The 27,725-nt window shown below is 41.3% G+C and overlaps 2 protein-coding genes across 8 annotated transcripts in view; one reads left to right on the forward strand and one right to left on the reverse strand.

The window, feature by feature from the left end:
* Positions 1–11,874, forward strand: part of C5H4orf45 (chromosome 5 C4orf45 homolog) — a 101,479-nt gene extending 89,605 nt beyond the window's left edge. Inside the window, exon 5 of the mRNA XM_019802219.2 lies at positions 11,814–11,874. Within this exon, the coding sequence (XP_019657778.1) occupies positions 11,814–11,861 (48 nt within the window). The 3' untranslated portion in view covers positions 11,862–11,874. The remainder of the gene's footprint in view (positions 1–11,813) is intronic.
* The window catches only part of FNIP2 (folliculin interacting protein 2), a 129,987-nt gene continuing 106,445 nt past the window's right edge, over positions 4,184–27,725 (reverse strand). For 6 of the 7 annotated variants that reach the window (XM_034661440.1, XM_011228029.3, XM_019802216.2 and 3 more), the window contains 3 exons: positions 13,547–13,747; positions 9,978–10,093; positions 4,184–7,982 (listed from right to left, as the gene is read on the reverse strand). In XM_034661440.1, coding sequence (XP_034517331.1) covers positions 7,904–7,982; positions 9,978–10,093; positions 13,547–13,747 — 396 coding nt within the window. In that variant the 3' untranslated portion in view covers positions 4,184–7,903. The remainder of the gene's footprint in view (positions 7,983–9,977; positions 10,094–13,546; positions 13,748–27,725) is intronic. The other variant, XM_034661441.1, reaches the window with a different exon arrangement.

The raw sequence follows: 27,725 nt of genomic DNA on the forward strand, positions 1-27,725 counted from the left end.
TGGGGCATTTGAGTGCAGGGTGCCAAGGAACTTGGATTTTACTGGCTGACTTTCAAACAGAAGTAACAGTATTAAACTTTCATTTTGAGGGGTTCAGACATCAGCCTGGAAGATTGATTTGACTTGTTTGATATGACAGGGAGATGAGTTTTGAGGCATTTTGGTAACTCAGTTGAGAAATGAGGGATTGAAAGAGGCAAGAGAAAGGAGAAAAGGTGATGCATTTGAGACACAAAGAAAGTAGACCCATAGCTCTCCCCATGGGAAGAGAAGTGGAGGTCAAACCACACTGCAGAGTTTGTGAGGGGTCCCGGGGTGGGGGGCAGGGGCAACAAGCAGAGAATGAGCAGGAAGCAAAGAAGTGAGTGCCAAGTAAACCTCTCTGGAAAACACTTAGTTGTTAAAAGGAAGAGAAATTTGGGATCAAGACAAGGCAGGGAGACACAGGACAAAACATGGGAGAAACAATTTTTGTTTACACTTTGAATAGAAAAAGTCTGTAGATTGAACGCTTGCAGATGAGAAAAAGGGATGATAACTGATGACTTGAGGCCCCCAGAAAGCAGAGGGAGATGCACAGCTCTAGGAATTAGCACACAAGGGCAGGGATTAATCTTTGTGGGAAGGGGGCATTTTTCTCCCACTTCTGTGAATGAAGTGTCACCTCCTTCCTTGCCATCTGAGAGGGTTATTTCTCACTCATGCTTTTCCTGTTCTCCCACATCTCCTTTGCCCCATATATCCAGAGACTATTGTGACTTGCCTGTCAGCCTTTAGGGGATAACTCTGAAATCTGTACGGTGTTAAAGACCTTTGCTTCCAAGTCTACTTCTCATAGTCAAGTATGACAATATGCTGACTACCCAACTCCTTTTTTTTTGGGTCATAATATATATCATCCGACTGGTATCTGAAGTACCTGTATTAGTCAAGGTTCTCCAGAGAAACAGAAGCAAAAAATGGACAGACAGACTGATTGATTTTAAGGACTGGCTCACACGATTATGGAGGCTGGCAGATCCAAAATCTGCAGAGCAGGCCAACAGGCTGGAGACGCAGGCAAGAGTGATGTTGCCGCTCAAGCCCAAAGGCAGTCCGGAGGCAGAATTCCCTCTTCACCGGGGACCTCAATCTCTTAAATCCTTCAACTGACTGGAGGAGGCCCACCCACATTATGGTGGGTAATCTGCTTTACTCCAAATCTACTCATTTAAATGTTAATCTCACGGAGCCCATTGCGGCCCGCGGGAGTTGGGGGCACTGGAGGCGGCCAAGGTCCACCTCCCTCCCCTTTACCCCCCACGGGCTCCCGGCCCAAGGCGGGAGGACTGGGGTTGTGGGGCAGGACACGGTCTGCGGTAGGGAGCTGCAGGATGAGAGCCCTCCGTGGGCTCCGAGAAAGCCTCGGGTCAGAGGGGTGCATCGGCCACCAGGCAGGGCCCGACCTGGGGCGGGAGCGAACTAGAGCTGGGGTAGAACCGAGGGGAACTGGGCGCGGGTCTCCCCCCGACCCACCTCCCCTTCTGCCGCGCGTCACTGAGCCCCTCCCCCTCTCCCTGGCTTTACCTGGCGGGCGTCTCTTTCTGTCCTCGGTTGGTTCTCCGCCAAGCCTGACGTTAGCTGTGAGGACTGTGGGACTAGCACGGCAGGCCATGAGCCTGGCGGCCTCTTCAGGTCTGTGCCGCCTGCGCGGAGAGAACCGTGCTCGCACAGCCCGCGAGCCGGAGGCGCTGCGCTGCAGTCTCCCGTGTGCGTTTGGATCCTCAGGACCTTCGAGCAGGTTGAAGCTATTACCACCCTCACTTCACAGCTCTGATAACCGAGACCAGAGAGGCTGAGAAATTCGCCCAGTATCACACAGCTAAAAGGCAGCCTAGTCGGGATTTGAACCCAGGCAGCCGACCTGCGACCCTCACCCTGTCTTTGGACACCACCTCTGTCTGGAGCACAGGCCATGTTAACTGCTGGAGTCCACAAGAGGGAAGCCTTAAGAAGAGGACGTACACCCTGGAGGGGAGAAGCGTTGCTGGTGGGACACACGGGTCTGCAGGAGCAAGGCCTGTAACACGATGGTTTGCTGAAGGCGGGTGACATCTGGTCCTGGCCTGACCCCGCCTTGGCTCTTGCTGTGTGCCTCTCCCCTGGCCTCGGTTTGGGTGACATCTGGTCCTGGCCTGACCCCGCCTTGGCTCTTGCTGTGTGCCTCTCCCCTGGCCTCGGTTTTCCCTCTCTGCTGTTGGGCGGGGGTTGATCGCTCTTTCACTTGTTCTTGGGGCAGCTAAAAGTTACTTTCCCGACAGGTTAGCTTTGAGGCCCTCTGTGGGAGTCAGCCCTCAAGCAGCCAGCACTCTGGGGAGACAGCGTTTTTGTCAGTCACTTCCCTGAACCTTCATCTATCTCCTCGCTGGAAATCAGGTCCTAATAAAACCTAACATGGCGGGGGTGGGGGGTGCCTGGGGGCTCAGTGGGTTGTGTCTGCCTTCCGCTCAGGTCAGGATCCCAGGGTCCTGGGATTGAGTCCCCTGTTGGGCTCCCTGTTCAGCGGGGAGTCTGCTTCTCCCTCTCCCTCTGCCACTCCCCCTGCTTGTGCTCTATTGCTCTCTGTCAAATAAACAAATGAAATCTTTACGGAAAAAAACCCAAAAACCTAACATGGGGCCTGTTTTGAGCAACCTCCCTTCCCACCCCCACCAGAGGTGCCCGTCTGTCTTCCAACCTGGTTTTGAGTTCCTCCGTAGGTAGCACAGGCTCCAATGTTATAGGTGCTTTGTCTGTAACCCTGCACCCCCTCTCCCCACCCGCCCCCTCAGCTACCAGGAAGATACCACTTGGAAAAGCTTTTTCTACCTCTGTCCTGTGCACTTCGACTAGTGCCTAGCATCCTAAATATTTGTTGCATGGCTGAGTGAATGGGTAAGGATTAAAGGAGGTGATGTATCAACCAAGCTTAAATAATAAAAAACAAATTAATCACATCTAAAAAATATCTTCACAGCAACTTCCACATTCATGTTTGATCCGAATATCTGGGTACCATGGCCTAACCAAGTTGACACGTAAATTGAACTATCATAGTACCTATCTCATTCAGGTGTGAGGATTAAATACATATAAAGCATCTGACAAAACTGTCCCCACACCAGGGAACCAAGAAGCTATGTGGTGTGTGTAAGTTCTTTATCAGTGGCATGGTTTTAAAGTTGCTTGAGGGAATATGGAAAACACTTTTGAAATTTTCATTTAATCCAAAAAGGAGTTTGAAATACCCAAGGTTACTTCTCCCTATAGTCTTAAATACAGCATAATTCAGTATGGCATTATGCATGTTACAAAAGTTCTACTTAAAAGCATTTTTTTTTTTCCTGAGACTATATATATGGATGATCTCATCCTTTACATAGCAAATATTATATAATGCCCTTTACTTTCCTAAAATAAAATTCATAAATAATATAACCTCCTTACACACATAATTTATAACAAACCAATATAATGCCCTAGATGAACTATTTAAAAAGTAACATATTAAAATATATTTTAATAGAGAGACATTGAAACACTAGAAGAGAAAATACAATGAAGCAGGCAGAAGCTTGCATCTATATGTAGTCTCCATGAATGCTACAATTACAAAGGAAGATGGATATACACAACTCAAATTCATTAGTACAGTAGCTGTTGTTAATGTTGTTTTCCAAATTTAGGTTAATTCTTTTAAAAACCCTGAATCTTACAAAGTAAAATCTTCCCTCGATTTACACAATGGTGGCATTCCTGGAAAATTCAGCATATATTAAAATCATGTGAAAAACACATTGATCTTTTATGTAAAGCAGAATTAAATTCTTAGCTTAGATAATTATAAACAGCCTTTTCACCCACATGAATGTCCAGCAGAACATTTAAAAGTCATGCAGGAGGGGGGGACAATTCCTCATTCTGTGGGGTGTCCCATACATTACAAGACATTTCTCTTACCATCCTCAGCCCCCATCCACTATGTGCCAGTAACTCTCACCCACCATTATGCTAACCAAAAATGTCCCTACACTTCCAAAACATCCCTGCTGAAAATCACTGACATATATAACCACTCGTTTCAGCATGAATTAATGGAAATGAGACCTCTAAGTTTTTAAGAGCTAAGATTAAATGTAACAAATCACACGCAGTACCAGGAAAATGTTCAAGATAAATTCAAAAGGTTTATTGCACCAAATGCCACAGAAAAATGTATCAACATAATACATGAAACAAGTTTTAAGAAAAAATTTCTACACATTGACATTGATACCTATTTACCTGATCAAAAATATAAAGTCCTATCAATTTGTCTTACTGGAGCTTAATAACAAATCTCAGAATTTTCTCTTTTTAAACACCACCTTAAATTTAAGCATATTGCAATCCTGCTCCCAAGATATATATGGTCACCAAAATTTTGACATTTAAAAATTAACACTCAGAGGGGGCTGCTTGATTTCGGTAAATATTGTATTAAAATATCCCCTCCCCCACAGCACAATAAAAAAACAAATGGTTCACATTTACCAAGAGAAGCTAAAGACTTTTTCAATTTAATGGTGAAAGTATGCATGAACAAAATACTTTCAAAAGTACATACTAGTGGGTAAATCCAGACATTTAAAAGAATTTTAGGGTCACTTTATATTCTTTATTTTTATGTACAACCAGCTCTAGTGAAGAACCTAAAAAGCTACAGACTAAATTTTTTATAAAATCTCAGGACCTAATTATAAGAGCCTAAACAACAGTTTAGTATCACTTAGCAAGCGGGGACTTTCCTCCCTCCAAAAAAGTTACTTTTGAAAAATATGGTAAGTTTAAAAAGTTGCGATGTGTAAACGGCAGTTCCATGGGATGTGAAAAGATTTTAGTTACTTTTATTAAAAAACAGCACACTTCAGAAAAATGGATTGAAGCCTGTACAAAAAGCTATTTAACACTGATAAAAATAAAATACTTTGGAATTATGCACAAGTATGGAAGCTACATTTTAAATTTTCATTGTCGGGTTTAAACACACACAATTATCTTTACATTCATATCACTCGTCAATCTATTAAAAATAAAACTGCAACATGCTAGAAAGAGGTCCATCACAGTAACATTTACACACTTCTGCTGTCATGCCTCACTAGCTTGCTTAAAAAAGCAAGATGCTACAAAAGTTACACTCGACAGGTAAGACTGAAAAGTTGAAGAAACCCTAAAGGTGGAATCCTGTCAACTGAGGTAGTTTTCTTTTTTGTTTTTGTTTTTTTAATTTTAATTTTTTCCTTGAGGTGGGCATTGGGAGCGGGCGGGATCCCTTTCTTGCCTCTTGGGCTACTACAGAATGAAGCCACCGGGTGGTGTGAGGGGGTGTATCTCAACGCAATTCCATGAGATTTTTTTTTCTTTTCCACTTTTGGGAAGAGGTTGAATTTCAGACAAACAAAACTTGAGTGTTATTTAAAGGAGGATTATAAAAGAGCAGCAACATTCTTGGTCTGTTTTTGTAGGCAATAGATGTGAGGATTAGGTTCTGACTGGAATCCTGAGTGTCACTGGGACAACCCCCACACGTGACCCACCTGTAGTTTTCCAACAGACATTTTCCGAGAGAGAGTTTTAGAAGAGTAGATTAAGAGGCAAATTAAATATTCTCCGGCTTTGAGAGGACTGGGCTAAATTTTGATGTATGGACTTTAGAATCAACCATTTAAAGCTCCATTTCCCTCTACACGGGTCTAATTTTCAACATGCTGCTATGTATACACATTTTGAATGAAACTGGGTTTTGTATCTAGTTATTTTCTATGAATCCCTGGAAAGTGGTGACTGAGGGAAAGTGCTCAAAACATGTAAACAAGGAAAGGGGAAAGAGAGATGAGGGGAATGCTCTAAACTGGTACAGACGGGAATGATATAACATCAGCTATTATAATTTATTCACACATAACGAGAACAAATGATGAGTGAGCGGAGCCACAGGTGAGGTTCATTCTCTGTGTAACATAACAGCAAGCAGTGATGTCACGGAACTGGAGACTTTGAAACACCAAACTCAGATGTTAGACAGAGGAAGTAAGACAAACATAAAAAGGATGGAAAAACTTCAATCTTGTGAAGGAAAGACATAAAATTAAAAAATTACAGATCTTAAGAGCCTTAATGCACCCACCTACATTTCACATCATAAAGAGAGAGAGAGAGGGAGAGGGAGAGAGAGAAGGGAAAGCAGCGGTTCTGACCTATTCCTAAAGAACTATTACACCTATTTTTCTCCATTGGTACTGGTGCTATACTCTTTCAAACAAATAACTTGCATTTGTAAAAGAATAAACAAATTTATGTAACTTGGTGTTTAGAATCAGGATTTTATCAAATAAAAAATCTGAAGTCATTCTAACCCCTAAAAGGGAAGTTACTTACTTCATAATCTCAGGTACGAAAGGGTACACGAGAAGGACCAGAATTAATTCATACAGCGGTGAAAGGAAATCAGAGCCTGGTTATAATCAACCGCACTCAAGATCTGCAAGGTGCTAACAATGTTCTGATCTGTGAGATTAGCGCCTGTCTTTTCACGACCTAGTTTTGAAAAGTCTTTTCCTTTACCCTGGACGTCAGTATGTGGTCTGACGTGGCCAGAGTTCATGGCCAGTAAACTAAGTAAAGTTTCTTTTACATTTGACAAAAAATTAAGGTTTCTAAAAAAGTGAACGATGCTAATACACACGCCTTCATTTTGGCAGATTTTATAATGGGTAAGTTAATTTCTGGAGAGGTGTTTTGCAAAGGACTTAGGGATTAGAAGGCACAGAGATGATAATGTAAAAACTGAGATCATTTATGGATTGTTGGTAAATGTACAAACTAATTCCTACCATTAGTTGTCCTGAACTGTTGCAAGTTCATTTCCCGCCAGGCCAGCTGTGCCTTTCAAAGTACAAATAGTCGTTTGTATTAACTATTATAAGAAGAAAGTGGCTTTGGGTGGAAGAATTTAGCAACAGAAACACTCTTGGGCTTATAGAAATAACTTTGGTAAACGGCCTCTCTTAAAAAGGCTGCTGAAAGCTCTGAAGTATGAGGATAAAACATATGGTATGAGACTGTGCACTTTGCTGCTCTGAACTACATCTTGATGAGATTAAGATGCTACATTGATTCCTGGGTTTATTGCACCAACAGTCCGTCTCTAACCTACCTGTGGCCGCATCTGCAACAAGGTAAACTCCAAGAAGATGTGGAAACAGTGGGTCCCTCAAGCACCCTCTGCCCAACGGTCGATCCTCTGTCTTGTCTTCTGTCGGGCATTAATGCCTACAGCCACCAGAGCGGAAGATGGCACAATGTGGCTTGCTTGCTTTCAACCTTTTGTAAAAAGCAAACTCTGCCCTGGAATCCAAATCCCTTGTTCTGACTGTCTTCTGAGAATAGCAAACTGCACGTTCTCCACTTTGGAGAGCTCATGCATAAACTCTGAAACGCTGTCCTACTGGAATGGTGTGTACACCGGTTACCCCTGCTCCCAAATCCCTTGTCATTCTGCCCAAACACACAAGGTGATCGGTATCAGCAGCTTAGTGTTTAGTGTAGTGTTTACGTCTCCTCCTACCAAAAAGGTCACTCTCTCTGTTGATTCATGGGTAACAAAAGGCCAAAGAGTATTCACGAAAAACACAAATGCCATTATGTCAAGTAAACCTAAGTCATCCAACGAAGCATCCACTTGAAAGCAACAAAACAAAACAAAACAAAACAAAGCGCTGGAATGACTGTTTCCGTTCGCTCTTCTCATGCTTTTGACGTCACAGAGAGCTTATTCCTTTCACCTTCAGTTGAGAATCTGATTTTTTTTTTCTTCCAAGGAAGAACTGTCCTGAGCTTTAGCTTATAAGAGTATTTGAGCGACATAAGGAGAATGAGTACTGGCAATAGCAGTCAGCAGAGGCAGGTCGTTGGATTCAATCCTAAATAGTGAAAAAAGAAAATATTAAAGTAGTATGATTTTACAGGAAAGCATTATTGCTAGGTACCAAGCTTGCCAGAACATTGCTTAAAACTAACGACAAAGTGAGAGATGGAAAAATGCTAAACCCGGTCTTTTAATGTGATCTCCCAGTGGCCGCCACCCGACAACGCAGAGAAAGATGCAGGTGTACTGTTGGTGGGGGGGCACAAAGCTCGTCTTCCCACAGCCAGGGTCGCCCAGTTTAAGCCCAGAACTTTTCTATTTTCCTCAACAACGTCATCGGGCTGTACTCTAACATCCTCTCCAGTATCTCCTCACTCATGCAGTCGGCACTCGAACACGTACTGAGATTCTGCTACCTGGGCTGGAATCAGGCTTAGGAGAATGATGAAGGTGGGAGCTTTTTTCCAAAAACTTGGGGATTTGTTCAACAGGTTAGACAATTTAGATCCTCACTAAGCTGAGCTACAAGATACTGAGAGCGAAGTGACACTAATAGATATTGAGTCAACAGACATCACAGCATCAAATGGACGCGGCTTTGGCTGCCTCTCTTACAGCAGAGGCGGATACAGCATGGTCACTGGCTAAACACTGCCAAATGTCCTGAAAAAAATTAGGACTGCTTCAATCCGTGGAATATGTCCTATTTTTTTTCCCTTGAATTCCAAAAATGAAAAATCAAAAATAAAATTTAAAAAGGTAGCTGGCATTACTTCATGGAACTTTCTATGCTTTCTCCAGCAACGCTGCCTACAGATCTCCTTTCAGGGTAGATAAGAAGTTCTTCAGTACCTTTTGTGCTGCTGGCTCTGACTAGGAGAGGAAGGGGCTAGAGTGAGGCTGGATGTGACCCCCATTAATAATGCACCAGGAGGACCGACAGATCAGGAAGGTAAATAAATCCTTATGATCCTTCTAATAGTGTCAATGGACACCTGCCTGTCAGGAGCCAGGTAAAGATCCTATAAATGTAAGGCACACATCTGGCAATGGAAACCTGGTGAGGCAGGACTCACATCTGAGGCTGGTAAAGAAATCTAAACAACAACTAAGAACAACATCAACAGCAACAAAGATACATTGCAAGTTAACTGCAAAAGCAAAGGCCTCAAAAGGGAAAAACTTTTTTTTAAATAAAGTATGGGGAAAAAAAGTATGACAGGAAATGCCAAGAGCCAAACAAAACAGTAAGTCATATCCTGGGTGTGAAAGATGAAAAGTCTGACAAGAATGCAAAGGCCCGAGTCTTGAAATAGTATTTTGATTAGCAGGCTTGATAGAGAATTTCAAGCTTGACATTATATACACAATATTTCCTTGCCCCGAATTAGGAGAACCATCATCACAGAGAAGGGGGTCAATTCCCCATAGACACAATGTCTTTTTGTTAGCTCTCTGTTGAACCAGTAAGCAGAGAGTAACGTAAGTCAGAATTTCTTCTCTGAGAGAAGGTACGGCCAAGATCCGACCCTCTGGAAGAGGTCTACACCGCCAGTAACATCAGTAGGTCTCCTCTTCCAAGGGGCTTCTAACAAAAGGGGAAAGTACGGTCACCCTGCGGACATGCAGGTAGCCCCTGAGAGTCTAAGAGAAGGCCCTTTTTGCCTCCTCCAGGGAGCGAAATGTAAACACAAGCTCTGCTGCATGTCTGACAGGCTGCACTTTTGATATCTTACCGAAATGACTAGAAGTGGGCAGGCAGAATGGGATTAAATTTTTCACTTTCAAGCATAAAATAATCCAGGGAGGAGACTAACATAAAGTACCACTAGCTTAGAGTTCTGCCTTTGTTCGTAGGTATGAAACTCCAGTATCAGAGATACAAAGATGGGAAGCATCAGAGGCACACATCTCACGAACCCCAAACATTTCAATGGGGCACTGGGGCCCGCGGGTTCTGGGTGAGACAGGCTAAGTGGGTCAGTCAGTGGGTGCAGTGCTAGGATCAGCCCTATCACAGGGGGAAACAGTGGCCCTTCACAGAACTCACCCCAGTACGACACCTAATTCTTTCACATGGACTCGTGTGTGTCCACGAAGATATTCAGACAGCATCTTACTTTTAAGGTACATCTCCTGTAGTCTATCTTCAAGATGCATGATGCACTGTGAAGCCAATAACATTCACAATGAGGGCCAGGATTCAAGTCTCTGCCAATATTCTAAGAGCTGGAATTCTCTTAATTCATTTCTAAGGACATGGCTATAATCTCATTCCTTTCCAATACACTTAAAAATTACAAACCATATCAAACCACTGGTAGGTGTAAGAAAAGGTTTTTATAAAACAAGAGTTTACTTTTTCTAATGACAAAATTTTCATACATATCGGCTAGTCTTTTTTAAAAAGCATTTTTAACGTAGCTGAAATCATTCTGTAATTATTTCCTACTTTTTAAAAACTTTGAAATAATCCTTTCCCCATGTTATTAATAAATCATTATCAATGTCATTTTTGTTAAGTAAGTTTTGAGAATGTGAATTATCATTATTTACTTAACCACATGGCAATCTGAGTTTTTGTTACTGCAAGTAATTTTTTAAAGAATATCTTTGTTGTTTTCCTATAGCTAACATTATTTTGGCGAAATGTATCCCCAACAGTAGAGTAAATGGAACAAGTTTACTTTAAATTTTTTTTTCTCTCAAGAGTGTATTTTAACTAGGTCTTTAATAACAATAAAGAAAAGGCAATTATTCTCAGGACATCTCTACCCTTGGAATTGTGTCCAACTTCATTTTTTAGAGAATAGCAACCATCTGTGTCTTTCACCAGAGGCAAATGCTTTTGCATTTGGCAGGCAGAGCCATCCAAGCATCTTCAGTAAGACACCTGATGGCTTTGGCAAGGGTAATTCCATCATACATAATTTTCTTCTAGACCATTACGCCTGTTATTTTCAAGGTAAAAAGATTAACAGATGCATTTGAAAATGTTGATCTTGATCTGGGCTGATCAGTGACATGGAAAAAGTATCTATTCGAGATGCAATCTTTTCAGCTTTTCATTGGTTTAAAATCTTAAATGCATTGTGTTGAGTGGATGAAAAAAACTGGTAAGTGACTAAGAGTAATAATCAAAGCAAGGAGGATTTCAGCAGTTCTCACGAAAATGCTCCTCCAAGTAAACACAGTTAAATGGTAAAAGGATCTCCTGTTAAGTTTCAGTTCCTTAAGGAGTAAACACAAGTTTTTAATAAGAGTGTTATAAAATATTAAAAAGAACATTCACATTACATGGCATCCTTTGTTTTAAATCGTTAATTTACGGTGTTTTCATAATCCCCATGAAAACTGTAGGTTGTAATGTGGAAATAAAGACAACACTGATCTATATGGAACTTGAAATCAAATCATTTAGAATTTTTTTTTTTTTTTACAAAAGGTTTGATTATCAAATAGAACTGTTTTGGGTTCTGCCCTCCCTTTTCTGGGATTTTATTCCTGAGATGGATTTCTTTAATTTTTACCTTCTAAAATTTTAAATAGCTAACTTTCTCCTTTCAAAAACACTGAAGGCTCTAATAGTCATTTAGTCGTATTTCATTCAAGTGATTTTTAAAGGAGAATTTTAAACTGCAGATGAAATTTTCTTTGCGGTTTTGTTAGGTTAAGTAAGTCATTCCTAGTATCAAGTAGCTAAACATACTTCTGTCCAAAGGAAGTAAGAAGAATTAGCTATAGCAATTTATTGCCTGGATAACTAAGATGTCAAATGTAGCTATGTCATAAGAGTTATGTATTACAGAATAAAATATAAAAGTTTCGCAAATACTTCTAACAGTAAAAGAAGTATAAAATCTAATGTATCTTCCTTTCCTTATAGAAAAAGAGAGTTCAGACTCCAAATCAGCGTGATGCAGCTTGCTACTAGGAAAAAAACTGCCTGCAAATATAGAACAAAAGTAAGGTCATCATAACCCTTAAGTGCTTCTCACGTTACCCCCTGGGACAGAGGTCCGGCAAAAGTATGCTTCAGTCTAAAGCCCAAATAAAGACTATGGTGAAAAGCTGTTGTCAGTCTTTATAGCCAGTAAAATTATTTCATGAAACTAATTATTAGTAGCTGTTTCCTGGGAACTCATGACATGTAACGCTGTTCCAAGTGCTTTACCTGAATGATTTAATTTCATTTTCATAACTGTATGAGATAAGCTCCAGCATCTCCTCAGTTTTATAGATGTAGGTACAAACTGAGACTTTGAGAAGTCACACAGTTAGGAAGTAGCGGAGCTTGGATTTGACCCTAGACTACCGGACTCTAAAGGCCACACTCTGCTGTACAGTGGCTGTTAGAGTGTCTCATATTGGCATAGTGCTTTGCCAGTTTTTTAAAAAGCACTATCTCAGACCTAATTTTCAGAGGATTCTCACAACATGCTTGTCGAATGGGTACTATCTTGCTTTTACAAGTGAGAATGCTGAATTTCAGAGATGCTCAGGGCTATCCACCATCACCAGACTCACTGAAGGCAAAGCCTAGACTTCAAACCAGTTGCACTGAGGGGTCTCCCTGTTGTGCCACACTGCCACAGCTTACATGACACATTGTATTTCAGATCACCTTCTTGAAGGCCATGGAAGCCCTGGGAATTCCAAGGAATGTGGTGCAACTGTAGGTCATTAGAACTTGGGGAAAATTAACACTCCATTCACAATTACTATAGGTAATTAATACCCAGATTCCTCCTTTGTTATTAAATAGCTGTGTATCTGCAGAAGGGAAGTGATGGATACTCTGGTCTGGGGGTATCCTGCAGAGGGCAATGGAGTTTGGGGCGGGGGAAGGGAATGAGCCGAGAAGGTCGGCGCTCTCTCACCTCAGCGCAAATCCCTGAGGTTGGCCAGCTCACTTATGCTTCTCCTAGCTATCTGCCCTTGAGCCTCTCTTCCACTTTTGAGACCTTTCTCCCTCCTTCCCAAAATGTATTTTTGCTCAGTCTCTGCACAGACACACACATATATTTGAAAAGTATCTGTTTTATATATTGATTCCAATGCCTTGGGGAGAGCTGTTAATCATTTACTAGGAGTTTACGGGCTCTATTTGCTGTGTTTAATATAATGTTATGAAGTTGATTTTAAAATCTCGTTTGAAAAGGAACAACTGATACCATCTTCTATGGGTATAGTACGTCAATTGTGTTTATACAAATGATACTCCGTTTTATCCTTAGCGATTTTATGAGACCGGTCCCTGAACAAAAGGAACTAGAATCCCTTCAGAAACTGGCTTGCTTGATGTCGATCTGATAAAGGAGAACTACTGAGTTCTCCAAAGCAAGATTTTAAATTTCCTTTTATGCCTGATCCCTTCCCCCATACCTTTTTTCCTTTACCATATACCTTATTCAAGATAAGGTGTGTTGTTTCATGGAAGAGCTACTGTTACTGAAATCTACCCTGTTTGCTGGTGTTATGTTGCACGTTCTATTTTTACTTATGCTAATATCCAATTATACTAAAAACAAAACATTTGGATCTGTGATTTTTTTAATCAAGGTACTGTTAAAAGTGCTCTAACTATCTTTCTTTGGTGATATGAGAACAAGTACTTACAAAATCAGCAGGGAGGTGAAGCTTGTAAAGCTGTAAAATGGAGTGAAGCAAACTGGACACCTGACTCGAGACCAAGACATCCTGACCCAGTTTCATGCTGTCCGTCACCTTCCTCTGACTTGTGGCTACCTGGACACTACACTTGTCCGTGTCTGCGATAATACAGACGGCTTCAGCGATCGGCTCATCAAGCACGGGATGCTGGAAGACAAACACAGGGGGTCAACTCTCCACAGCACTGCCAAGTGGGACTCAGAATGTCCAGAATGTTTCTGTAATTTAGCATTAGCCTAACGGTTCACAAGTTGCCAGCAGGAGCTACAGAAATTGAGAGTGTTACAGGGACTAAAATAGGAATGTCATCAAATTGTCATTTGAAACTCATGTGATAAAAACTGCATTTAAGCAGTATTTTTTTTCTTCCACCCAGGAGGTACGCTATAAATGTTGTTAATGTTCACAGATAAGTGAAAAGATATGTGCCTTCCCTACATTCCAGGATAGTAAAATTCCTTTCCTTTGAAAGACTGCACTTTCCTTTTAAAATGGAGAAAATTAGAATAAGGTGTAGGATTCCACTGCCATTTCTTCAAAACAAGGTTAGTCAGGGCAACTTAATATTCCCTTAAAGTTATAGCTTTAATCATTAAGCAGTATTTATTTAGTGACCATGTGTTACATACATAAATCAACTCTAATAACCAACTATAATCAGATGGGGGACAAATTTATCTAGGAGTCCAATTTATCTAGGAGTTACTGATGAGTAACTTAAAATGCAAAATCCTCAGTAACTATGTAGTTACAGATACAGCAGGTTCACAACCAGTATATGGTGCCATTGGGCAAACATGGTAAACACTGAAGCAGTCAAGGAAAAGGGCCTTAAAAACAAACAACAAAAAAAAACAAAACAAAAAACCGCTAATGGCCTGAAACTGATCAAAGTGTAAGTGCTTCACCACCAGCACCTGGAACAAGGGCAATGTGGCTCACTGGGGAGTTCATGGATGAGGGGTTCCCCAAACATGAGTTATTTTAGAAGGCTGCAGATCCAGATATGGTAACAAAAAGGGACAGAGAAGTTGGCTCAATTATTTTAAAAGGAGAAACTTAATGGGCACGAGAAATGTAAAAAAAAAAAAAAAAAAATCAAATGTGAAAAATGAGCATGAGTCATTTTTAAATCACTGGATCCCAGAGAAAAGACTAATGACAAAGGGGTGCAGAGTTGAAACAAACCCTCAGGAATCTGTGAGGCCGTTCTTGAAGAAGGGGCCTGAATCTTTTCTGCCTGAATTCTTAGCCCCTAGCATAGGACCTGGCATTTGAAAAATGTTACTGAATTAAAACGAGACAGGTTAGGTGCAAGCAAATGACAGAGTCAATGAGCACCCTGTATTCCCTAACACAGCATGGTGTTGCTGACTTCTATGTCTGCAGGTTCCAGAACACAGAAGAGCCGGCCAAACATTTACAAAAGAGTACCTTAAAAGATTGAAGCCTTACACTTTCTCAGGCTACTACATATCTAACACAGAGCTCCCTGAATATATCTGCAGGGCAATCCAACGTTTCCATCCAACCCTATCATTTAGTAGCTACTCACTTATTTACTGAAGAATAAACACTTTTATTTTTAAGATGTTATTTATTTATTTGACATATAGAGAGAATGAACACAAGCAGGCGGAGCAGCAGGCAGAGGGAGAGGGAAAAGCAGGCTTGCTCCCAAGACCCTGGGATCATGACCTGAGCGGAAGGCAGATGCTTAACCAACTGAGCCACCCAGGCATCCCAAGAATAAACACTTTTTAAAGGAAAATGGAAGTAAAGGAAAATGTAAATTAGTCAAGGAAAAAAAAGAAATGAACGCTGGAAATAAAAATATCATGAGCAACTACTTTAGTTACAGTTTTAAGGGATGCCAGGGCTACTGGTGGTCCATCCCTGACCTGGTCTAAACTTCTATGGGGTCAGAGAGTTGAAGCTAAATTAAGTTCCAATGATTCTGGAGATTTCTGATATATATCTTTCCAAAGAAAACGCAAACTCCCCTAAAGAGATTTGGCTTATTAGTCAGTCTCTAAGCTTTCAGAATTTGAAAAACAGAAACACACACCCATACACACCCTATGCCCTGGTATTCAATTAAAAATTCCTCTTAGGAAAGGCTCTACTTTTGAGGTACATGTACAACTACAATAAACAAAAAAATTACATGTATGCTTTTTTTTTTTTTTAAAGATTTTATTCATTTATTTGAGAAAGAGAGAGCACAAGTAGGGGGAGCGGCAGAGGGAGAAGCAGGCTCCCTGCTGAGCAGGGGCTCAATCCCCAGGACGCCGGGATCATGACCTGAGCCGAAAGCAGATGCTTAACCAACTGAGGCAACCAGGCACCCCTATATGCTTCTTTTTTAATAGTAACTTTTTCTTATTCACTGTATCTTAATCATAGAAGTAACTAACAGTGAAATCTGTCGGGGCGATTTTTCAAGTTCCCGTGTACACCAGCGTACATAACAAACACATACACGTAGCAGCAGTAGTAACATACGTGGAGCAGTACTTCTGAGAAATTAAGTACCTTAAGAAATGCTGTAAAACCTAAGACTGAATGATTCAAATGCTTATTAAAAGCCAGATCCATCCATCTGCTATTCTTAGGGCTTGGAGTTTGGGTGTAGAGACTAGAAAAAAAGAAATGGGCAGGAAAGGCAGGGCAAGGCTGCATGCTGGTGGAGAATTTGGCCTCCTATGACTCTTAAGAAAAGAAGATACAATATGGAGAGCTATCAGCTGGGCAAGTAATTTTACTTAGTAAGATTCCTCTTCTTAATGTTAAAAAACCCTTAAAGGGATGAGGGGCACTTTGTTAGTCTGACTAAATATCATCAGAAAACCAAAAAAGCCCCCAAGTTCTCCTCCCCACCATTAGTGTCTGAGATTAAACAGGACCTCTGATGTTTGAGTTTTGAATGAAAATCTGAAGGAAATATTAATATTAAAAACAGTCACTTCCCCTTAAAAATGCTTGTTTGGTTGAAAACTTTATGAACCTTAGGGACACTGTTACGTTTTCCTTTTCTCTCTCAAACCAAAGAGAATTCATTCCAAGGTAAGTTTCTTGCCCACAGAGTTCACTAAATTTTCTTATCAGAATGGGTCTGCAAAGGTGCCTGGGTGGTTCAGTCCGTTAAGCATGTGCCCTCAGCTCAGGTCATGATCCCAGGGTCTTGGGATGGGGTCCCCATGTCGAGCTCCCTGCTCCACAGGGAGTCTGCTTCTCCCTCTGCCCCCCCTCCCACTCGTTCTCTCAATCTCTCTCAACTAATAAAATCTTAAAAAAGAAAAAGAAATAAAGTCTGCAGTACATTTCTACATTCTCCATGATCTGAGACTTCCAAAAGTGCTGCCCTATTCCCACCCTTATAAGGGCTTACACCCCACTGAGCGCAAATCCACAACCCAGGTGGCAAGGCAGAGCGGCCAGCCCCCTGCCCCTCCTGCCACCTCTTCCACAGGGATCCCAGCAGCCTCCGTTTCCAGGCCTCCCTCAGAAACTCGATCAGATAATTGAGAAACTCCTGACAGAGACTGGAGGACTAAAGAACACTGGAGATCAATAGAGAGCTGTAGGTGATTGTCAGGGTGGATGGTCAATCTCCATCAGAGGAATGAAGTCGCGGCAATAAGCCAATTATCTTTTTTGCCTTGCTCTGCTCTACGGAAGTTAGAAACAGTCATTTATTTAACTCCACTATGTCAATATCTCATTTATTCAATCTACTTTCCTGTGCAGATTTCTCAAGATAAAGTGACAAACGAAATGCTTTGTATTATAGGTCTTTAAAGGTCTCTCAAATATCCTTTGGCTACTGTATTTTGTTGAATCATCAGATTAAGTCTGGTTAATTCACAGCCACTAGGGATTTGTGGGTCTGTTTTCCAGGAGTTCTAGATGTCCAGGACATTCCAATTTCAGGGTTCTGGATCAGATCTCTGAGTACACAAAATATGCTACCTTGGCTTATACACCGTGACTTCTGCCTAACTTAAACTTCCAGAACCAAGAAATGTCTACAAGGTTTGAGTAATCAGAAGAGCCGTGGTTCTGATATTTCAATGAAGGGCAACAATAAGACAACTGCAAGGGCTCTCAAGTAAGACAGCTTGGGGCTGAATATTACTTAGTAGCTGTGGGATCTTAGAAGCTCGTTAATCTGGGCTTCAGTTTCTACACCTGTAAAATAGGACCTAATTCGCAGAGGTTCTGTGACGTTTAAGTGAGGTTTAATTCATGGAGCTTTTTTGTGAGAAAAATGTGTATGAAATTTGTGGCACAGACACTTATCTGTCATGTTCGATTTGCTCTCTTATACCACCCCCCCAGTGTATTAATCACATCCACGAAACCCTCAAACTTCCTAAAATACCATGTCATCATTTCCCTTACCAACTCAAAAACCTAGTTTAGCACCTATCACCCAAACACCTAAGTTCAAACTTTTCTTTTTTTCTTTCTTTTTAAAGATTTTATTTATTTTTGTGAGAGAGAGAGAGAGAGCAAGCACACAAGCCGGGGGGAGGGGCAGAGTAAGAAGCAGATGCTCCCCCCTACCCCACCCCACCCCCCGGCCACTGAGCAGGGAGCCCAATGTGGGACTGGATCCCAAGACCCAGGGATCATGACCTGAGCAGAAGGAGGACGCTTAACCGACTGAGTCACCCAGGTGCCCAATTCAAACTTTCCTTTTTCCGTACTTAAAGCTCTTCACAGTGTGGGCCACATTTACCTACACATATTTACTTCCAGGAGTCTTTAAGAACCCCCCCTCTCCAGGCTGGGAGGCCCCTGCCTCTTACCTCAGGCTGTGCCCAGAATGTTTTCCCTGATCTCTTCTAAATTTTTCAATCTTTTGGGGGCATCTGGGTGGCTCAGTCAGTTAAGCGTCTGCCTTCAGCTCAGGTCATGATCCCAGGGTCCTGGGATCAAGTCCCACATTGGGCTCCCTGCTCAGCAGGGAGTCTGCTTCTCCCTCTGCCCCCCACCCTGCTCTCATGCTCTCTCTCAAATAAATAAATAAAATCTTTTAAAAAAAAAATGTTGCTGGAGTGAAGGAGTGGGATAGGGTGGCTGAGTGGTGGAAATTGGGGAGGGTATGTGCTGTGCTGAATGCTGTGTATTGTGGAAGACTGATGAATCACAGACCTGTACCCCTGAAACAAGTAATACATTATACGTTAATAATAAAAAAAATACCTTTTTCTAAAAAGAATAGATGTTAAAAAAATAAAAATTAAAAAATCTTAAAAAAATAAAATTTTCAATCTTTCAAGGACCCAAATTTGGTCCTACCCCCTCATCCCCACCTCACTCCACAAGATGTCTTTCCCACATTCACTGCTCTTCGTTTGACTTCTGAGGGTTTTTACAATCTACATTTTTTTAAAAAAAAGATTTTATTTATTTGAGAGAGACAGAGAGCATGAGTGGAGAGAGGGAGAAGCAGACTCCCTCCTGGGCATGGAGCCTGACACAGAGCTTGAACCCAGGACCCAGGGATCATGATCTGAGCCAAAGGCAGATGCTTAACCAACTAAGCCACCCAGGCACCCCTACAATCTACATTTTGACATTTAATCACACTGTCTTAACTTGTTCTTGATTTCACATCTGTTTGCCTACTCAGTGATTACATAAGTAACTGAAGGAAAGAAATCACATTTTCTTTTTCTTCTGTAGCCTCTGAAATGAGCATAACAAAACGCTAGGCATGTGCTAAGTATCTAACATATGCTGGCTCTGTTCAAGAATTCTCTATGCAGATTTCTTTATTTCTGGATTCAGTCCAGTTCCTATTAAGTCATCTGCACATTTATTAATTTATTTCTTTTCCATGTACCACATTTAAATGACTAACATTTCACGTAATCACCTATTTTTAACTTAAGGGCAGGAAAATACCATTCTCACATACATGCTTCCTATAACTACTTATTAATTCATCATGCCATTTTTCCTGTGGGGTGGCCAGGATCACAGCACTGCTCTACAGACAGAAACACTGAGGACAAAAAATGTAAGAGCCTATTAAGTATCTTGGTATGTCAGAAATAGAAGCTAGTAACTTACACAAGCGTTTCCAACTTTTAGCTCAGTGAGTCTGCCAAGCCCTTCACACTTTGAAATCCTAAGACCTTGTCGGGGTGGAAATCCCTCGGAAGGTAAGATTGCCAAGTGTGGATGACAGTCTCAACATAATGTCAAAATAGGAGGAAATAACAAAGTCTTAACAGTCGCCTCTACTAAGACTTTGTTAAGAAACTTGCCCATCTTTACACTGTTGGCATTGCCCAACACATACTCTGAGCTGACCCTTTATCAGTCCTCAAAGATGTCCAGCTCCCACGTGTGTTATAGACAGCAGGAGCNCAGTCCTCAAAGATGTCCAGCTCCCACGTGTGTTATAGACAGGAGTGTGGACAGACTTCCGTACTCATAACCAGCTCCAAACTACGCACACTAGTTGTAATGGGGCAGGTCTGATCACCAGGGATGAGCCACTGAGCGGCCTCTTTCCAACATACAGGGAGCAGGTGAGTTATGATTCAGGCGACTGGAAGCACCTCCCTCTATTTTTTATTTTTCTCTGAAATATTCTGAATAAAACATAAGATTCCTTGGCATCATTTGAGTGTCAATTTGTTATACTATGTAAGATAATTCTGGTACATTTTGTAACGTTATTAAACTGAACTTAAATAAGAGGATGCCACGTGACAGAATGCCTTTCAAAAAAGATTCTTGCGCCATTCTGTTACAGCACCATGACTTAGTAATACTGGCTTTTACATAGCGTCAAGTGAGGCCTTTCATTAGTCCTCCGAAGACAACGGGATGACTAATGCAGTGAGGTTCACCTTCTCAGCACCTGCTCTTGGTTAAATGTCTTCAGATCCCCCTTTTCATTCTTCTGCCTCATTAGAAGCAAAGGCCCACCTGCTTCACCATATCCTCCAGCGCCCTGGAGCTGATGACTTAAGCAATGTAACACAGGCCTGGGCCAAACCACCCCTCTTCTGGATGGATAAGAGCCACATATAAGGACCGCAGCCACGTGTGGACTGCTGACCGGTTTTGTCTGGTTTTTAAAAAAACAAAAAACCATTCAGTGTCACGTTCATTCAGAGAAAAAGGAGCCTGATTATCACTCACCATTCTTAAACACTTCCTCTGGTCTATAAAATCATGCAGATTATTGTCTTTTACTAAATGCTTGGCATCTAGACTTTTCTGACAGCACTTTTAGCAAGAACCAGGACAAAAGAACCTCCCGGGATGGCGGAGCCAGCTCTGCCTGCAGGTTCAGAAGATGCCGTCAGGGGCGCCTGGGTGGCACAGCGGTTAAGCGTCTGCCTTTGGCTCAGGGCGTGATCCCCGCGTTATGGGATCGAGCCCCACATCAGGCTCTTCCTCTATGAGCCTGCTTCTTCCTCTCCCACTCCCCATGCTTGTGTTCCCTCTCTCGCTGGCTGTCTCTACCTCTGTCGAATAAAGAAATTAAAAAAATCTTAAAAAAGAAAAAAAAAGAAAAAAAAAAAAAGAAGATGCCGTCAACACAATCAGGCAGAAGAATCTTCCGCTGCCTGACAGAGGCACATGGTCCCCTGCACCCTCCCCTGGTGGCGCACACCCACCCCCTATGGACAGCACCTGGTACAGACTCCACTTCCAGAAGTCCTTCCACACCTGTCCGGTGCTTCCCACTGCAGAAGACTCTACTGCACTCTTCTTACTGCTTACTGACTTCTCCGTACTTCCTGTTATCAATTTCAAACTCCTTGAGGACAGGTGCCATATCTTCTCTCGGGCTGCTTACAAGTTTTCTTTGTCTTTGATGTTTTGTAGCTTCAGACTGGACTTGTTTGTATTTACACTTACTTAGGAGTCAGCGTGCTTATTTAATCTGAAAACTCGCAGTCATTCCTTCTTCAAATACTGTTTTCCTTCGCCTTCTCTGTTCTCACCTTCTAAATATGCTAGAGAATTTTCTCGTCCCAGCCTCCATGTCACAAAGTCTGATTCTCTCCAGCGGTATTTAATCTGCTCTGCTCTTCAACCTACCCCTTGGGATTCAAATCTAATGGCCGTATTTTTCACTTTTAGAAGTTCTCATTAGTCCTTTTAGAATCTAAATAATCACTTACCACACCATCCCATCTCTTTATTAAAGTTCTAATTCCTTCTTTTTTATGACTGTAACCATTTTAAACACAGTGACTTAATCGTTATTTCAGATTGTTCTGGAAGTGCTAATTGTCCGGCTTGTATTTGCTTACTCTCCCTCACCATGACTTCCTCAGACGTGGTTTATAATCTTTGAACATGAGCCCATCTTGTTGGGGTTGTTTTATGTGCTCTGTGTGTCTCTTGGAAACAGGTTCAATGGCAGTCACTAGGGTTTAAGAGTTAAGGTGGAGAAGAGGAAAAGCAGCAATGTGTGTCTTTATAAGCTGGTGGTGTCCAATGTGCTTCCTTCTGCCAGAGTCCTAGAGGTTTCAACGCTTCTAAATCTTACATTTATTTCTTGGGCAGGGATTCCCAAGTCACTCGGGTAGAATAAATCTGGACCTCCAACCCACTCACGGAATTGGCCTGGGGCTTTGATTTCTCACGGGTGACTTTATTTTCTCCCACCCAAGTTTCCAACTTGTTTCTTTGTTCCCTCACTGTTTATGGGTGGAGTTTTCTAATCCCCTTTTCATGGAAGGATAGCTCTTTGAAGCTCCAGGCTTTACGTAAGGGGCTCAGTTCCAGGTCCCAAGCCTTATATACATATGAGATCACATCTTTCATCCTGAGTAGATCTTAGAAACCCAGTACCCAATTTCCAGGGCCTGTATCCAGACTGAAATCCCAGAAGGCCATGGTTCTATCAGCCCAAACTTACTGTTCTGGCTTTGATTTTGATTTGTTTCTGGCACAAAAGGATTTCCGCTTTTTTTCAGGCACAGGTATTAGAACAACTGGGCTGGGTGGGCATGGTGTTATTTTAGCCATGTCTATAATTTTAGAGAGGACGCATGCCATTTGCAGCAGCACAACGTGGTGCTACAATCCTCCCACCTCACACCTTGACCATGGCTGTAAACACGGCACCTAGCACGGAAACGGTACTCAGTAAGTATTTTCTCAGAGGAAGTAAATTTCCAAGGCATGACTCTCCTCTTCCCCAAAAGTCATGTCCAGGCTCCCTGCCTCATTTCTGGCCAAACAAGTCAGCCAGACCACCTGACATGCCACCATCAGAGATTTCTAGTTTATATCAAACAGACTGTTAACGTATGAAAATACCAGAAGAGGTAATAATTGTATGATCTTATCATAACTCTATAAGCATTTCTTTACCAGAATTTTTTTTTCCTCTTGGAAACAGTTTCAATGGCAGTCTCTAAAGGCTTAAGAGTTGTTATAAGGTGGAGAAGAAGAGAAAGAAATCATTCATCGTGGACCACAGACATTGCTGAGGGATCCTGGCAGGTACAGCAAGGTGGGGGCTGTGGGAAGCCCAGAGACATCATGAATGCATACGGACCTGGTGGCAGAGGGAAGGAGGGGAGAGTCTGGTGAGGTGGTCTGTGAGGGGCTACAAAGGAAACATCTGACCTCTGTGGGTTTGTGCCTGCAGCTGTCATCACCAGGCTCACTAGGCTGACACTCAAGTTCAGCCTACAGCTTTGTAGAAATAATGCACAATCTTGGGCACAGCTTAATTATCAGGCCTGTCACTTGCTGAGAAAAGAAACAATTTAAAGCCCAGGAAAGGAGCTCAAGGTCAAAAAAGAGTCATCAGACTCAAGCCATGTGATGATGTACAGGACTCCAAAATAAAATGCAAGAATGTTGATCGTTACGAAGAATGGCACAGATATCCAAATATTTTGTACATAGTGAACAAATTTAAGAAAACATCAAAATTAGCCATGTGTCTACTATTTACAAAATGCAAGAGCACTGAAGCCTGAGTGACCTATAATAAGCTTTTTACTCTCCTTTAGGTAAAGAAAATGAACACAGAGCCAAAGGCATCATGTCTAAACACATTACTCTTCCTTTTATTTTAAAAGGCTATCTGCTATTTCTCTTCTCTTTAGAAGAAACAGACAAACCAATAATCACAGTTTTAGCCATAACACACATTCCTAAATTCAGTTCTGTAGGGAACAGTCAGCTAACGTCATTGAGCACTTTCTAGGCGCACAGAGTGAGCTGCTGGGAATATGAAAGAAACTAAGTCTTCTTTCTCTGCTCCAGAGGCCTGCAACCCAAGTGGTAGAAAATTGTCAGAAATAGAACAAAGGTGTGGTGCAATGTGCTAAGGAGCCTGCAGGTTAAAGTTCTACCTGGGGGCAATTCCAGCCAAGGAGTTTATATTTTACTCTCTGAAAACAATGGGAAACTATTAGAGCAGAAGAGTAAATGATCATACTCACGGGTTAGCAAGAGCCCTCCTTGGCACTGTATGAGTTGACTAGAAGGGGAAAAACTGAACACAAGAATTCTAGTTGGGAAGGTTAAGGGGAACTTACATAAGACTATATTGTAGTCACTGTGAGAAGGAAAGAGAATCAATAAGATTTCAGATTAGAGTTGGCACTACCCAGAGATCAATATTTCTTTTCAAATACTTAAAAAAAATCACAAACCACTGTAAGAAATCCATTTTAACATCATAACCCCAAGTACATGCTTATACATGTGTGAACACGTGCATCCATAAACACGTGTGTGCGTGCACAGGTTCCTTACATACATACACACACAGATTTTATGAAACAGTAAGACAGTGCTCTAAGCCCAAGGCACCGTCATTCTCATTATCCAGCAAAGGAAAACGAAAGCGACGAGAGGTGTTCTTAGATAGCTGATCTGTCCTATGTGGATGTTTCCTTTGCAACACTATTGATTTTAAGGTTGTTGTTGACTTGAGGCACCTTAATGTTGTCTGCATTACTTAAGTAATGATTTATCATTTGATGCGACTTGCTGTTCTTTTGTAGTCTCCTGGTTGATTACACTGCATGGCATAATTAGGTATTCATGAGCATATATCACAGCCAAGCTTTTAGCAAAGCTCCTTATCTGTGCGACTGATTCCTGCATGGTATTTCTGGAGTCAATCTGTTGCTACTCTTAAAATTAAATGAAAGAGGCTGCTATATCCAACTGTTAACTTTGTTTTATAGATTATTCTGTAAAATGCCTGAAGCCCTGGAACACAGTTTTTTAAAAAGCATTACGATGTGATGTTGATTTTGGTCTTGATGACCCTACCCTGCAGTTAGCCACTTGGCCTGCTCCTTGTGATTTCATAGGCAAGGAGAAGTGGACGCCTTTAGCCCGGAATAAATGTGTATATGGGTTCTGTTCAACTATCTCTAACAGGAGTTTCCTGGGAAACTCAATTACAAAGAGCTTTCACATATATTATTTTAATAGCTAACATTCACTGGGCATTAGTAATGGGCCAGGCACTGTGCTAAACACTTGATATGCATTATCTCAGTCTTCAAACCAGACCTGTAAGTACTGTTCATTTTATAGAAGCTGGAACTGATGCTTGGAAGAGTAAAAAAAACTGCCCAAGGCCACAAAGCCAAAAGGGGTGAGCCATGATTCAAATTCAGGTTTGTCTGTCTTTAGAAGCCAAACTCTTAACCAGTGGATTGAATTTCAGCTGTTCCTCTAAATACATTTTTTTGAGGCTTAGTGATACCAATTGATTTACTTGACCATCAGCAAATGAGAGGTAACACTAAGACTTGAACCCAAGCCATCAATGCTCAGTCAGTGCCCCTCCCCCACTACCCCATAATTTAATACCTCTAACATCGCCCTAGGCAGCAGTATTCTGGCAGACAAGCACATGGGAGGAAAAAAGAGAGAAAAAGCTACTTGAGGGTCATAGGTACAAAGTGAAGCTGACTCTCTCACTCTCTCTCTCCCACTTTAACATTTAAAGTCAAAAGGAAAACAGAGAAAGAATGCACAGTTAGATACGGCAGGGGGGAAAAAGTGAAACTAAATAAATACTACTTTAGCCTAATTTAAGGCAGCTGTATAATCTACATGCGAGGAGACAGAGAAAATAGTTCAAATGACAGAAAAGAGGTAGTATATGGATTAAACAAGAACACGTGTTTAAATATTTAAAGACCATCACAATCTTGATATGGAAAAGCCAATAATAAAAATGGAAATAAAGTTAATATATCTTTCCTTTATGAGACAAGAATAAGGAAACGCATAAAAAGAAGTTCTTAGTATTGGAAGCTCTAGAATGCAATCCCTCAGTGAGAGAAGAAATTCCATCAACTCGTCCACCATGGTTATAAAAGCGCACATTTACATAAGACAGATTTTACAATCCACTCATGCACAGGTCTAGGAAATAGATCAATAACTTAAATCAATTGCTTTTAAACAGTTAATAAAAATCCTTCGCTAAAAACGATTATGAATATCAAAGTCCAATGAAGTCTTGCATGAACACTAAAAAATATTAATGTTCAAAAAATAGGTTTTTGAAAGCTAGTTAAGTAAAGCAATTTATCCCAATCTCTTCTTCCTCAACAAGTTATTATTTCAGCTCTAACTGTGGTCATGTATTTTTGTTCTTGGATCTTTGCTTCCTTCTCTGGCAACATACTCAAGAATTTAAATAATTACTAGACTTTACAGAGCAGTAAATTCAATGGAATGTTTAAAAAAAAACCCCTAATTTATTTTTCAACAAATATTTGTAAATGGCAGTTGAAAGTAAGGTTATTTTTACTTAAACACTGTCATAGACCAAAGTCCCAATCTGAGCGGCAGTTTAAATGGAACACTACTTCAAAAGCAAAATTCATTATGATAAATGTGCCAGGTGAAATTAGAAATCTACTAATGCTAATTGGATACATTCTGAATGTATTAAATTTCCAAAGATATTTTTATGAACCCTTTGCAATTTCCTATTAACACCCATGCATGGCTGCACTTTGGATGTAACCACAATTTGACACAATATAGGTTATTACACTTAATAACTTTCGATCTCTCAGGGTGATTGCATAGTCTAAAGAAATGAGAAAAGCCTACAGTGTGAAAACACTACTTCTGAAAGGAAGGGAAAATGATATATGAAAAATCTTTAAGAGTACTAATAGAGGAAACATGGATTTGCTTTTTTCCAAATGTAAGAATTATAGAGCTCATGGTCACCATTAAAACCTAATATACAAAAAACTGGAAATTGTCAGCCTATGGAAAATATTTTTAAAAAGTCATGAATGGTTTTACAGATAAGTTCAAGGAAGGTTATCAATCAATTAGTGATATTTCCATAGAGGTAAGTGAGCAAGTCCAGGGCATTTGGGCAACACCTTCCACCTCCCCAGCTGGGAAGATCAATGGCACTGAATAGAAGCCACCCTAGTTCACACTGATCTCCTGGCACTTCTGTCAGAAGCAGAACACAGCGCTTCATGGAAGAAGGGTCCAACAAGCAAGAACACCAATGTTCTTTTTCTTTTTAAGATTTTATTTATTTATTTGAGAGAAAGTATGAGCGGGTGCGGGGNTCCCCGCTGAGCATGGAGCCCAAAGCAGAGCAGGGCTCCATCCCATGACCCTGAGATCATGACCTGAGCTGAAACCAAGAGTTGGACACTTACCCGACTGAGCCACCCAGGCGCCCCATAACACCAAAATTCTTACAAATCAAAATGACAGCAGAACAGAAACAAAAACCCCACAGGCTTTGCATGTATGGATATAAACACAGAGATCGCTGATAGAAAAGGAAAGGAGGGCCTTTCCCCTGCCTGAATGCTACCAAGAGACTGTATACCAGTCTCTAACATCACTGAGACTTCCACAGTTCAAGACAACCTACACAGTATCACACAATGAGGACACTGTTCTTATTCTAATGTCACTGACGTAGGGACCTCTGAAATGATAAACAAGGATACAGTGTTCATTACAACTCTGAAAATTAAATGTTATGACATTTTTTACAAGAGAAGAAAGCAACCTCATAGCTTCATTCCTGGAATATTCTGGTGAGGGGCGGTGTCTGACCACAAAGCAGGGTGGAGTTAGGAATGTTTGGGTATAAATGTATACA

This window comes from Ailuropoda melanoleuca, chromosome 5 (assembly GCF_002007445.2).
Source record: "Ailuropoda melanoleuca isolate Jingjing chromosome 5, ASM200744v2, whole genome shotgun sequence".
NCBI classification, from domain to species: Eukaryota; Metazoa; Chordata; class Mammalia; order Carnivora; family Ursidae; genus Ailuropoda; species Ailuropoda melanoleuca.